Consider the following 15,129-nt stretch of genomic DNA (forward strand, 5'->3'; position numbering starts at 1 on the left):
CCCTCGCTGCCAGGGATGCCAGGCTTCAGCTTGGGGATGCCCAATAGGGACCATCTCACAGGGAAAGCCAGGACGGGTTCCCCAGCGTTACACAGCGCCAAGAAACCCCGGGGTGAACATGCGCTCTACAAATTCATACTAACATAACATAACATAACATAACACACACACAGAGCCACACACACACACACACACACACAGTGACCCACACACACACACAGAAAGGTTGAGAGCAGTGAAAAGAACAAAATCCCACCCTTAAATTAAAATACATACTCCGACAAATGAAGAGTGCACGCTATAAAGGGGAGAGAACACCTTGTAACATTTACGCGAGAGCCAGTATGAATGACTAAACTTCTCTTGAGCTTAACCATCAGTATCTGCATTTTGGGAAGCGGGAAGCAGTCCACCCACATTTTTACGTTTACACAAATCCATTTAAACACAGAGCTCCATCTGTTCCAGTCGCCACTATCACAGAAAAACAAAAGGACAATTGCACCCTCTCAATTAACCAATGTGTACACCATTTATCAAGCCCCTTTGAATACCAAGTGATAGTTGTCAGAAAAGCAATGTAGCTGGTTTCAATACAAAATGTGTGCAATTCCTGCTAAGAACTTCTGCTTGAACTCATGTATACATCTATTTATTTGATCTAAATAATACACCTCCTCCTATCTCGCCATCAACACTTCCCTAAACGGGTTAAGCTTCAATAGCAACCTCTGAACATGTCTGGTGAGCATACTGAGACCTTTATGAAGCACATACAATTAGTCCGCTGTTAAAAAGCCTCCCTGCATTTGCGGTAAAATTATGCACATGCTTAGCTCTTTTCCTAATGTGGGGCATGAAAAATTATTAGACATTCAAGAAATTTCACCCTGAAGGGACAGGCTTGCCGTATGTGCAGTATGAACCAAGGTAAAGCCCCTAAATCTGAAACTTCTTCCTTCAGAGCCTGGCCTTCTACAAATTCGGTCACTGCTTCATCGAATTAAGGAGCCAAATATTTTCCAAGACCTTATCATCAGTACTGCGAAGTGGCAATCCATCATATGCATCCATTTTATAACAACAATATATAAAATGTTACACACTTGTTGCAGAAACATTTACTGCTGTTGACCTCTCTCCCTCCTAAAGACATTTCTAGATTAACTTTCCAGCAAAGCTTCAGCATTTATCCCTAGTCTGCTTGCAATGGTTAGTATGTTTTTTTTTTCTTTCACTGCAAGGGAGTCACGTCAGTGCATTGCGGAGGCCTGCTCAAGCCTCAAGAAAATCTGTAAGATCAGAGGCTGGAATCAGTCGGTGCCGGTCTGCTGAAGAAACAGAAACCTACCGCCTAAATCCATAGAGTTGTGTGCCATCATACTAAATGTAGTAAAATGCAGAATTGTCAACACTTTTTAGGCATACTTGCCCACATACTTTGGCACAGAAGAAATATAAATTACAAGTATGCATTTATATCTTCAATGTATTAGAATTGTGGATTTATTAAACATTAAAAGGCTTATAGATTACTAGTATTTGATATGATGTATCCTCTGTTGGAAACACATAAATCGACATAAAACCGTAAAACCACCCCATACATCCCTAAACTGCAACCTTCTATATTCCTAATACTCATTACATTAGCGAATTACCATTTTTTACTACGGTTTCCTATCATTATTAGCACAATGTCTGCAAATCCGTTTCCCCCCTAAAATAATCATTTGGAATATTAAATTTAAAAGCTGCTTTGCCTGTATTAATTAAAATAGCACCACTACTTGCCTTTGCAACTGTTACGCTCATGAAATTGTATAATGCCCATTACACTAAATAGAAGTGTATACTTGAAACATATTTAATTTCTTCCACATTCTCCATGCATCAAGCACCTGTGGGGGGTGAAGGGGCCGTCTGAGGGCAGAGCTGGGGTGTGGGGGGAGAGCAGCTGCTCCGGAAAGCGTGGAGCGGGGAACCCGGGGCAGAGGAGCTAAAAGAGTCTGAACGGGGCAGAGAGATGGGGCTGAGCGGGAGGGGGTGTCTGAGGGCAGGACTGAAGGAGGGAGGAGCCACCTGGGACAGACGGAAGTGGCCCAGGGCAAGAAGAGGGTGCACTGACCAGGGCAGGGAGACGGGCGAGAGAGGAGAGAGTGAGCTGACACCCGGACAGAGTGAAGGAGCCCCGGACAGAGCGGCAGGTCTGGGGTCGAAAGACCTACTGCCCGGGACTGAGTCAAGGGACTCCAGGAGAGCAGGGCAGGAGCTGCAGCCCTGGATATAGTGACGGAGCATCCGGACAGGACTGTAGGACAGAGTGAAGGTGCACCCGGACAGAGCCCTGGACTAAGTCAGGGGACTGCAGGAGAGCGAGACATTACATTTTGAAGCAACAGTTCAGTCTCAGTCACAATGCTTAAAAAAAATTCAACAATCTTTTTATTCGGTTATGGACATACCTATTCAGAAGTATATATTGTCTCCTTATACTTAGATATACGTATATGGGAAACAATGCGGAAGGCTCCACACACTCGAGATCTTCACCTTTACACTGCTCATCACTCACAATTTATTTTATATAAAATAAAACACTCGCAATCTTCACCTTTACACTGCTCATCACTCACAATGAGTACGTCCTGTGCATTAGGTTTGGAGGTGAGCTCCTATACTGTCGCGCCAGGCGTTGGCTGGCACATTACTGCACGTTGCAGACCAGTAATGAGAGGGATATGGGGTCATTTTATATGTATGAATTGAAGTTTTTCTTGGTTGAGGTCTGTTGACATGATTGGTACCCCTTGCATCTATAGCCGTGTCCCGGAGGAGAGCAGCATCTCTCCGCCTGGAAGGTAACTGTTGGGCTTGGCAAAACCGTCATAAAAACAGGAAAAAAGGCTTTGCTCCTAATCGCTTTCTAATTTCTTTGGCTATTCTCCTCATAGCGCGTGACTGCAAAGCTTTTCTGTCCTTCACTCAGGTCCTTTGGTTGCAGAAGAACTGTCCAGCCCGGGCATGAACTTCTGTAACCCCGGCACGGAAACGAGCCATCCGACATAGCAAAACAAGCGACCTGCAAGCCGCACCACTCTCTGCAGCGTGCGCTTAACCCACTGAGCTACCTTCTGAATCATTAGCGCCCTAGTATCTGCCATGGAGGCGATACAGCTCCGGGTGTTTGGAAGGTTCAGGGACATGTGCACACGCCCCGCCCTTCTCTCCCACCCCTCCACGGACACGCGCAGGCCAGTCTGCGCTCTCGCCACATCCCAGTCTATGCCCCTGCGCTGCGTCCAATTGTCTACAGCGATTTCCCTGGAAGCTAAAGCTCTGCAGCCGGAATGCCAGAGACCTAAAAATAGAGACGTGTAAACGCAGTAAATGACCAGCTCTGATTCCGTGAACCCCAGAGTGTGAAATACCGGGGACATGGAGAGCTGGTAGGCCGATTCTCCAGCCAGTGTCCTAGATTTCACCTCGATCTGGTAGCAGGCGGGGCGTGGGAGGGGGGCAGGGAACAGACACAGGCAGGTACTAAACCTCGGGCAAAGAGGGTCTCCCATAGTCACATAGGTCCACGATCTTTACGGCCAACAGCGCCGCAGGAGCCAACACTGCCCCGGCTGCAGCGCCACAGCTCCATTTATTGAATCACGTTTCCCTCCAGGGCCCCCAGGCAGCACACAGCACAGCGGGAGCAGATTTTAGGGCAGTAACAACAGGATGCGTAGGATACTACATGTTTAACGACGGGCCGGCGGCAGAGCTCCTCAAGTGCCGCCACCACCTTCAGATTCTTACATGTCAACATTTTCCTTCTGGTTCATAGATCATCCACGCCTACCCCAAACAAGAGAGGAGTGCTCCACACGAACACGTTTCTCCGATCGAGGGCGTGTTTTTAGCAGTTGAATGACGGATGACGTCACGGCTTAAAAACTGCAAAAAAACACGCCCCCGAATCTGCTAAAGAGGGGGCCTGAACCGAGTGACGCCCCTCTCCTCCAATGGCTGGCCAGTATTTACGAGGCCAGCCAATGGAAAAGAGGGGCGGGTTCAAACTCCCATACTGGACAACATTAAATCTTCGGCTCCGCCCACTGCTTACAGCAGTGCGGGCGAGGCCTCGACCTAAAAATGATACACAATGTAAAAACAGAATGAAAGTATGGAACACTACATCCCTCAAAACTCTTAAAATGGCCTCCCGAAATGCTGCTTAGCATCACAATCTAAAGTTGTTGGGGCTCACTCCAAGAAAAACTGGCACACCTCCTCACTCCCTGAAACTCCGACACACCTCCTCACTTTAACCGGCCTTCTTACCGCAATGAGACTGAGACTTGCCAAACAGTTCTGCTGCTGAAGCCGCAAAATGTTGCTTCCTTGTGCTTGCTAGAGGTGAATGTTTGATTTTCTCTGCATTCTGTCCATCATCTGTGTGTCTTTTGCTTTTTCGCCCTAAGTGCGCAGGATAGGCCCAGACGTGGGATCTGGGCTCACTGTGTCAATGGATTCCAGCTAGCCTGGCTGATGATGGGTGATGCCCCGAAACCAGTCCTAGGATGCTGGTTTCTGGTCCAGGGAGGACCTGGCTTTGCAGTTCAGGTAGGACTGTTCCCATGAGGCACAGGGTCAAGACTAATTTGCATATGGCTGGGTCTAAACGGGGATGGCATGGTGAGCAAAAGAACAATGGATTTAACCCATATCTCTTGACTGGGGGTGAATGTTTGATTTGCTCTGCATACCGTCTATCATCTGTTTGTCTTTTCCTTGTGCTTGTCTACACACAACCAGCCGATAAGAAACTGCCAATATCAACTCACAACCTATGCTTCCTCACTCCGTCCGGACTGCTCCAGCTTGTTGCCATTGAGGTGATTGTTTCTGTAGCTAGGAAGATTTTAATTTTTATTTGATCTAAGCACAATTGCAGCTAGCAGGGCAGAGCATAAGGGCGCCTGGTATCTTACCTTGTCTCCCGTTTTTCCCTGTAACAATCCCAGCTTCCCACATTCCATTGTCCTCACCCTCCTACTTCTCCCGCACCAATCCACCCTACACGTTCAACCACACTACCACATACATCCTACAAGCAGAAATTCTTTGGTTCATGGTACAAAAATATGGAGTTTTCATAGCAAAGAAAAATAACTCAACATTCTTCCCGCCAAGCACTCCCAACGTTGTAGCATGTTGTCCCTATTCTAGTAAGCTTCAGAACCTGTCAGTGGTTTGAAGCGCTGTATAAATGCAAACACATAATAATACAATATATCTAACATAAAGAAGTGTGTGACCTGTATGTCACAGGCTTTGATTCAATTGGCATAGATCTCTCTTCGCAACACATTACCAATTTAGAACATTTGTTGACCATTATTAACTGCAGGGTTCACTTTCCAAATATGTTTAACTATCAGCATGTTTAAATATCATTTAAATCTGTTGCTAGACCAAATATTGTATTTGCAGTTATCTCCATGTGAAAGGCAAACAAAATAATTACAGCCATACCTGCATCTCTGACCAAGCCCCCTCATACCACTGCCAGCAACAATCCCTCCCCCAAAACCAGTTACACACACAGGATCCGTTTTCATAATTTCTAAACTTCGACCACATAGGGGTGTGAATTGGCAGTGCTTCTTAGCAACAACCAGCATATATGTATAGTAGTATTGCATCTGACATCAGTTCTAGGTACTCCCGATTTCGTCATTGTGTTTTAGAGCTTAATGACATATGCCACTTGTGCTCAAAAAATACTGCATGCCTAAATGCATTCTCATTATTTCTGTAAGCAAGCTTTCAAAGAAGAATCAACGTTATGGAACCGTACTTGATGTGAAGCACAGCCTTTTAAACCATACAATAATAGATGGCAAGCAAGTATAGATGCTTGCCTTTTTGGACAACCGTGATTCTACTGTTCTACTCGTTGGACAACATTTTAGTTAACATCATGTAATATTGTGCACAATGAAATTCAGATGTACAACTTGAAGGAAAGTATGACAGAACCCCTTTCTCCAACCAGACTCGTGTACTCCGGTATCAGATGTGTACTCTGATTTGCCAGGGTACTTCCCGAAAAACGCAGTTCCTTGACAAATCGCAAAATCTTCATTGAATCAGAGTATTTCTGTAAGTTAATAAAAGGCACAACAAACAAAGATTCGAACGAAGGGCGGGCGTGCTTCTTTCAGAGAGTCTGTTATGCTGTATACCAAGAAAGCAGGGTGTATGTTATGTATGTTGTATTACAAGCGACAACATAACTACTGTCCTCAGTACACGTACACCACAACATGGACACAATTTGGAACTCGTTAGTCCATAAACGTCCTTAATGGCTGTGCGAACTCCCCATTGACTCCTGACCGCAAACTGGAAAAAAATGCGTTCTACTAAAATAGCCGGCAGTCAGCATATGTCAGGTTTCCACGTTAATAAAAAAACACCCCGTTTCTATATGGCCGCCATATTCGAGGCGACAAAACGGAAAGCTGTCGTCTGCTTTCTATGTCTATGAACCCAAAACAGGGTGCAACAAGTTCCCATATCCTAGGTTCGTTCGAGTACACAATTTCAAAAACAACACGAACCTCTCAAAGAGCACGTTTGGTTGAACGATGATCATAAAGTACAAGTTACATTAAATGTTTCTTTGTGACCCGTTCCTTACCTGGATTTCCCCACGCCGCTCTCTCCTATCATAAGTAGCTTCAATGTAGTAAGCGCTACCTCTTCCATACCTGCAGGTCACTCTGTATCCCAAGGCAAAAGTAAGAACTTTTTTGCTATTTTACCTGAGACTTTCAAAAAGTCAAGTCCGGCTTTGACGTCACACTGTGTATGTGCGCACTCACCACGGCATATACATGGGTCGGGACTTGTCTCAATAAGGGGCCCTTTTAGAGTCAGGTATTGGCGGAGGATAGCAATGCTAAGGACACCCTTGCCTCTCTTCAAGATGGCTCCCCACAGACATGTTTGTAACGTCAGTGCATTCCTCCACGTGGCTTTAACCCTGTCAAACTGTACACGTTTGCCCATGCGCATTGCTCGGGCTTGAGAAGTCGCTTCCATTCAGGATACGATGATGATGGCGCAGTTACGAATTCGAATCAGTGTAATTCATGAGTAGTGTATGTTTTCTAGACCGAAACTGTCGTTATTACCTCACCCACGATGCATTCGTTACAACGTTTGGGGCAATTTATAGTCTTTGATTTATGTTTATACTTTACCGGTTGGCACGGAATTTGCTTAAAACAGCCATGTTATTAATTTAGACCAGTGGTGAAAAGTTATCATGAGAGACGAACGTTTGAATATGGAGTTTATGAATAATAACTTTCGCTGGTTAAGAGTTATGTTTTGAGTATTAGTGGTGGAAAATAATTAACCGCTGCTGCTTTTGTTGGAATGGAGATGGATGAACAGAGCTGGAAATTATAAATATTTACAAAGGAAACCCATACATTTGGGGTAAAGATGTGGTAGAGGAACGTGGTGGGTTCACGAAGGTTTGAGTCATAAAAAGAGAAGTCTTACTGTTAATACATTTATTATTTTAAAAGTCTGCAAAGAAATTGGCAACAAGGACAAATGTTTCGGAAAATCTGCGCTGGCTTAATTCGCTACAAAGAGACTGCATTTTGAAATGACTTAATAGGGGTAAGACATGATGCAAATATCTTTGTGTGCCCAGCAATTTTAGACGCCTATAATCACGTTAAAAGTCCCCTGGTGATTAATGCTGTTCCAGGGAAGTTCTGTGGTTGATCCAGATTTGACTCATAAATTAGCACAGAGGGTTAATGTGCCTCCTGCAAGGCACATTGTGTAACATACAGGTCACAGATTTGTATTTTTATGGATAGTTAAGTGGATTACTGCTTTTGATACAGAGACCCGTTTGGTACTTTCAGTTCATAAATTGCAATCCTATTATATCGCAGTGAGCTAAGTTTGCAAAGCATGGTTCCCCTGGGTAGGAATAACACCTTAGTACAGATAACCCCAATCGCTGTGTTACCTTTTAAATCCTGACTGTGTTTCTCCCAACCATGCACTCTCAACATGTAATCTCTTCAAGTATGGAATATCTAAGACTTCCTACACCAGAAAGCCCTTATTACAGCAGCAATCTGTGCAGGTAGGCGGCGGAGGCTCTACAGATGACAAAATAGGGAAAATTAAATAAATAAATAAATCATATTCTGTCGTCTGTCCACATCCCCCCCCCACCGTGCTTACCTGCACGGACTGTTGCTGCCTTATTGTTTTATGAAACATTTCCTGTGTATTCATTTACACACTTGTAAGATTCATTGCCGTGTGTATGTGATGGATGTAAAGCACTCTTAGCATCCTACACTAGGAGGAGTATGTGCTATAAAATAATTAAATAAAAGATAAATTATTGTAATTTAAATTGATATTTGTATATTTCTCATAGACGCAGATACCGATGATATTCCGACTTTAACAAATGTGATTATTGTTTTTTTTGCAAGGAATAATCAAAACCCTTAAAGTCACTAAATTAACCTGTGCTCAACCCCTTTGTATATATGACACAGAACACATAAGCTTTGCTATGCGTTAAGTATTTATGAGGTATCAAAACTGAAATAAAGTCGAAATACAAAACAATAAAAATCCGAAACTGAGTTTGAAAAATAGGCTAACATTTAATAAACACGACACCAAAATGAGAAAAATCCAATAAGAACAACTTAAGATATGCTTTTTTAAAATTGTAGTTAGGAATTGAAGATATGCATGTTTATAATTATAGGTAGGAATAACTTCAAAAACAAGCATTTGCAATGCATTAGGTCTTGCATTTACGCGAGTTTAAGCTATTGGCATTGTATATGACAATGCCTTTTATTTATGTGTTAAAAACGAAAACAAAAATAAAAGGCATTGTCATTTGCAATGTCAATGGCTCAAACTCATGTAAAGCAAGACCTATTGCATTGCCAACGCGTGTGACTGAAAAGTTGTGGGAAAATGTATCTATCCCTTAAGGCGATACTTAAACTTAAAGAGTACAAACATATTTTGTGAAACTTAAAGCAGAAAATGTTTACTATTCAATGTATTCTAAAAAACATGTTTGAAGACTGACTGGCTAGGCAGCTCCAGTCAGTTCTTAAGCAACGTTGAGCAAATGTCCACCGCTGTAATGTTATTTAACCCCTTCGCTACTCATGACGAGCTCAGCTCGTCATGCAGTACACTGGTCGTGTGCTTATGACGAGCTGAGCTCGTCATGAACAATGGGGGTCATGCATATGCAGCACAGGAGGGGAAACCTCTAGCAGCCAAGGTGTTAATACTGTGACTATTTATATAGCGCCCATTCATTTGGCCTCGCAGCACTCCATGGCTCTTTGAATTTGTTTTACGGTAAATGTTTAGTGTTACAGCACACGCTGTTCCGTCAATTTCCACGCTGCGATTTTATTTTCATTTTTGTGTCAGCCTACGGAGGAGGTGCTTTATCACACTGGATTCAAGTCCGTACAGAGCAGGCCAACACAAATAGGTGCTGCAAATTGGAGAACGAGTCCTCTTGCACCATTTTATTTGAACTAGTGTTTACATCAAACAATACATCCTAAGTGCTTCATATTAACTTCGGACAAATCATTTGCCTAGGGATTAGGGTGTTATGCCACTGAAACGCAATCCGTCTGTTGATTTTCTAAACTGCCAAACTAAACAGTATAAAATAGGCACGGGTTAAAAAAATATATACGATTAATGAAAAGGCGGCCTCATTTTAATACATTAAAATAAAGCTATACAAAAAGGCTGCCTTTCTAAATGGCTTCCTGAATTATAGCTCTCACAGTATAGAAAAGCTCAGTTGGGCGTACCAGTCGAGATTATTAATCTTGGATGCTAATTGGGTTTCATTGAGGGATGTATGTCGTTACAACGCATACTTTTACAACGCATACCTTTACAACGCATTTTTACACCGCAACATCCATTACAACGCATTCCATTACAACGCATGCTATTACAACAACATTTTTGAAACTACCTTTACAACGCATTCCACTACAACGCATACTACATTTACAACGCATACCATTACAACGCATACCATTACATTGCATATTTGCTAAGTATTGGATGGTGTAGTGGTAAAAATTACTATTCTAACTCCAGGGGGTGCAACAGTAGGGTAAGTGTTGGATAGTGTAGGGGTTAAAATTACTATTCTAACTCCAAGGGGTGCAACAGTAGGGTAAGTATTGAATAGTGTAAGGGTACAAATTACTATTCTATCTCCAGGGGATGCAACAGTAGGGTAAGTGTTGGATAGTGTAGCTATGCGTTGTAATGACTGTGTTGTAAAGGTATGCGTTGTAGTGGTATACGTTGTAGTGTCATGCGTTGTAATGGCATGCGTTGTAATGGATGTTGCGGTGTAAAAGTTTCGTTGTAAAGGTAGTGCTTTGTAAAAGTTGCGTTGTAAGTGTTGTTTCCCTTCAAAGAGCATAGTTTTTTAGTCGTTTAACTTGTGTGCACCAATTTACATGCCCTGTAGCTAGCAGAGGTCTAAAGTTAATCAAAGTGTGTTGTTGTGTCTTATGCTTTGAAAAGCAGATCACAAAAGGGGCCTTGGTGTGGTCAATGAGTTAGAAAGAAAGGCTTGTTTAGAGCTTGGCCCCCGCTGCACAAGAATCGTTGGCTGCTGTTTGAAAAGACACAAAAATAACAAGATCTTCTATTGCATTTGTGTGTAAATAGTTCACAGTGGGGACAGAGACGGGAGGGCCTGCTTGGAGATGAACAGGCAGGCAACGAAAAGGAGCAAAAGAACACCACAAAAATGGCCACATGCTGAAGTTTGTCTCATCTCAGGTGCCACTGTCTCCCGCCTCAGGGCGGAGGTCTGTGCATTTGAAGACAGGCGCAAATATATCAGGCAGCAAAAGGGTGCCCGGGCAGGCCAGGGGAGATGTGTTAGCACAAGGTGAACGAGGAACATTCCAAGCATGTTTAGAAAATGAAACAAATACTCCATGCATAACAAAGAGAAAAACCTCAGTGTATAGTGCTTCAGATCAAATCTAGAAAGCAAAACGGCCACAATTACACTAACAAGCTGTCTCCGCGTTAAATCGCGCATCCATATCTCCGGTCCCTACGTGTGCGTGTTGCAATGGAAAACAAGCGAGTGTCTGCCTTGTAAAGCATGTGAGCACACAGTGGGATCGTGTAAGGCAGAGAGGAGACGCCATGCACGTGCACATCGCCTGTCCGTACGCGCACATGGTTTTTGTCTCCTTTCGCGCAGCAAACCAACAACAATAGGCTCCCCAAGGCGAAACAGTGCATGCGCTGCATTCGATAGGCGCGACCTAAAAATAAAGTGTGAATGATAGTCAATGGTTGTGGTTCACCAGAACCTGGGTATGATTTAATGCAAACTGCAATGGAGTGTACGGCAGATACGCCACCTACGTTCTTCCTGGTCAAAGATTTTACAATCTGACTTAGTCCTTTAAGCCTCGATTCACCACAGGAGGATAATTCTAAAGCTCCCAGTACCGCATTTGAGTGCTCGCTACATTAAGGATTCGGTAATTTACCGATTCCGTAAATTACCGATTCGGTAAATTACCGAATCCTTAAATTAGGCCCCTACATCTGAAAAGCCCAATACCGGTCGGTAACGGCCGAAATTTGGTAATTTCAGCCGTTACCGACCGCTATTAGGCTTTAAATGTTTGTAATAATTAAAAGGACATCATTATTTAGCATGTATAGGGCCAGAAGCCTATTTAATTTACGTACTTTGGCACTTGGCAGAAAGCTCTAATAACTTAAGCAAGTACTTGAACGTATGCATGTATGTACATAATTTCTGTAGTGTAAACCTAGCCAAAAGGCAGCAGAGCGTTGTAAAGGGTCAAAGACCTGCATAAAGTCGGTTGTAGACGGTTCATGCGTTTTGATGTAGTGTTTTGAAAAAACTTCTGAGCCGCGACAGGCCCTGCGTCACACTTCTCTGGTGATGGGACGGCGACATCTGCGGCGGTGACACGCTTCATCGGTGTTGTGACCGTGAACAGCTGCCACGGCGACACGCTTCTTCGGTGATGTGACGGCATCTGCTGCCGCGGCAACACCCTTCTCATTGAGTCACGCTTCTAGCTCCCAGCTACAGGCAGTCTTTTCAGAGGGCCCAAACAACAGTAGGCACCTCTCTGCAGGTAGAATTCCCAGCCAGGGTATTTAGGGGAGCTGGTGGTGAAGTCTTGTATCCCTGAGACTTCAGGCAGGAGGCAAGCTCACTTCAAGCCATTGGAGATTCTTTCTCAAGATTATGAAACGTTCCTTTTCCCCTTTCCTTGGCAAATAAAGTAACCACTGCAGGCCACCCTAGAAATAGCAAAGCAGCACAGGGGCAGTCTCCTCCTTCAGCTTCCTTGGTTCTTCTCCTTGGCAAAGGTTTGTCTTGATTCCCAGAAGTGATCTAAAGTTCAGGGGTAACAGCTGTCATATTTATATCCCAAAATTCTTTTTACTCTATGTTTGAGGGGTCCTGGACCCAGTCCAAACCAGTTCTGGGTGCACTCTGCCAGTGCACAACTTCTTCCTTTTTCAGTGTGGGCAAGGGTCATCAGACGCAGGAGGTGGAGCCAGCATTGTGGAAGGCAGGCACAGCCCTATTCAGGCCCAGGTGCTACTTCTCCCACCACCCCAAATGCAGATAGGTCTATTCTGCCTAGTGCTGACTCACCCAGACTTCTGGAGCCCCCCCAGCCCCTGTCAATCACAAACCAGACGTGGAATACACAAACCTAGCTGAGGCATGCTGGATGGTTAGGCAAGAAAATATCTACTTTCTAAAAATGGTATTTTCAAATATAGAATGTAAAAATCACCCTCACTAAAAGATGTATTTTAACATTCTTATTTCAGGCATACTAAACTCCAATTTCTACCTAGTTCCCTGAGTCAGTTAGGATTATAAGATGTTAGAATCAAACTGCCCATTCTTGCCTATGGGAACAGGTAGCCTTGCAATAGTGAAAAACTAAATTGGCTGTAATTCACTATAAGGACATGCCACACACATCAGGGCATGTCCTACCTTTCACATACAATGCACCCTGCCCAAGGGGGTACCCTGGGCCTACCTTAGGGTTGACTAACACGTAGAAAAGAAAAGGTTTAGGGACTGGCAAGTGTGTGCACTTGCCTAGTCTACATGGCTGCCCCAGGCTGCACACAGGCTCTGCAATAGCAGGCCTGAGTCACATTTTACAAGCTGCTTCTGTAGGTGACACAACCAGTGCTGCAAGACCACCAGCAGCATTTGATTTACAGGCCCTGGGCACACATTGTGCATTGTACTAGGTTCTTTTTAGGTTTCGACTTTTGGCGAGGGGCGAAGCCCCTCCCAGTCGAAATCTTTTGTCTTCAGTAGTGAGGTTAGAACCGCCTCTGTTTCCAATTGGCTAGCTCCATAAGTGGAGGCTAGCCATTGGAAGACAGAGGCTGTCTATCACGCTTTCTCAGAGAAAACGCGATTCGGGGGCGTTTCTCGGGCTTTTTTAAGCCCCGCCCCTTTGTCCCGGGCCGCGCTGCGATTGGCTGCCGGCCCGGGACACCCCCGTGACGTCATTCCCGGGCCGCGCTGTGATTGGCTGCCGGCCCGGGACACCCCCGTGACGTCAGCCAATCACAGCGCGGCCCGGGACCTGACTTGTTTTGTACGTGACCACCTCCGCCAACTAATCGCTGTACGGGAGAGCGCCGTGAAATACAGTTCCTTGCGTGCTTGAACGCGACCCCAATAACCAATTTGAGCCGGTGCTTAGCACCGGCACTTTTTTCCCAGGGCCGGGTCTACACTCTTGCCTCTGATCAACATAAAATATGGGTATACATTGGCTGCGAGCTGCTCACAAAACTCCGAGTAGGGTCCGAGCCTCCCCTGTGAAGAGCTGATATTGCCAGTGAATACGTGCTGGTAAAATCATTTCAAATTGGATGCAGCTGCTTTGCGCCTGCTTTTTTACATGCCACATATTACCGCCAGAAAATCAAACTTCCTGGGTCCCTGCCTTGGCGTAGATCACTGTCACACCACATTTTGCAATCGCTCATGAGCTACCAATGAACGATTGCAAAATATATTAATAGCCCGCCCCATCCCTCCTTGACGAATCTTCAAGTGTGTGCCCACCCCACATTCGGACCAATAAGCATTGTTTTTTTTAACGCGGCCCGCCCTGAACTGCGCAGCTGCAGGGCTTCTCATCAGCCAACGACCGAAGAAAGCAGCGTGTTGCGCAGCATGTCTCCTCTAGGATTAATGAAGGCTGTCCGTCCTGGTAAGTGTCAGTGATTATTTTCACTTTGTATCGTGATTCTAATCATTATGGTCAATATTTATCTAAAACATTCACATGGCTCAATATGCTAAATAATATTTTATAGTGTGGGGCCCACGGCTGCAGCTCTTCCTCCGTAGCGACTGGCTTTTTACTTTTGCAGCAAAATAAATCTTTTTTAAAGTTAAAAGCCAGCAGCAGCGGAGGAAGAGCTGCAGCCGTGGGCCCCACACTATACAATATTATTTATTTAGCATATTGAGCCATGTGAATGCTTTAGATAAATATAGCTCCGAGCACTGGTAAACGGCTGATGGCAGAGAAACAAGAATACCTGAATGTGCCACTCGAGGCAAAATTCACGTTCAGGTAGTCTTGTTTATTACTGCGCTAGGTAAATGTTTTTTTTTCTTAAAAATTAATTTACATTGACTGGCGTGTCAGGACAGCGTGTAATGTTTGTGAGCGCTCTTGGCGAGTGAGGTGATCTGTGCGCTCCAAAGGTGGGAGAGATGGTGATGGAAGCGCCGCCTCTTCGCTTGGTGTCAGGGTGAAGTCTGCTCTGGGTGTGGCATAGACGGACGAGGACAGTCTCGGGGGTGCAGTAGTAATTTTGGCAAGTTTGCCTTGAAATTTGGCGGTAGCAAGGAACCGCATGGGTGCGTATGCCCTGCTCCTCCCTCCCGCTGTGCTGCTGTTTCCTGGCCCTTTCTTTTCCCCGTGGTTTTGCCCAGCT

At 44.6% G+C, this 15,129-nt stretch overlaps 1 protein-coding gene across 2 annotated transcripts in view; it reads right to left on the reverse strand.

Moving 5' to 3' along the window:
• The window catches only part of LOC147717091 (ras-related protein Rab-18-B-like), a 478,022-nt gene extending 471,012 nt beyond the window's left edge, over nt 1-7,010 (reverse strand). Inside the window, exon 1 of one of the 2 annotated variants that reach the window (XM_086924004.1) lies at nt 6,885-7,010. In XM_086924004.1, the coding sequence (XP_086780130.1) occupies nt 6,885-6,898 (14 nt within the window). In that variant the 5' untranslated portion in view covers nt 6,899-7,010. Of the gene's footprint in view, nt 1-6,700 lie in introns of both variants that reach the window. The other variant, XM_086924003.1, reaches the window with a different exon arrangement.
• Between the last annotated feature and the right edge of the window lie 8,119 nt (nt 7,011-15,129).

Source organism: Lissotriton vulgaris, chromosome 5 (genome assembly GCF_964263255.1).
Source record: "Lissotriton vulgaris chromosome 5, aLisVul1.2, whole genome shotgun sequence".
In the NCBI taxonomy this organism is placed as follows: Eukaryota; Metazoa; Chordata; class Amphibia; order Caudata; family Salamandridae; genus Lissotriton; species Lissotriton vulgaris.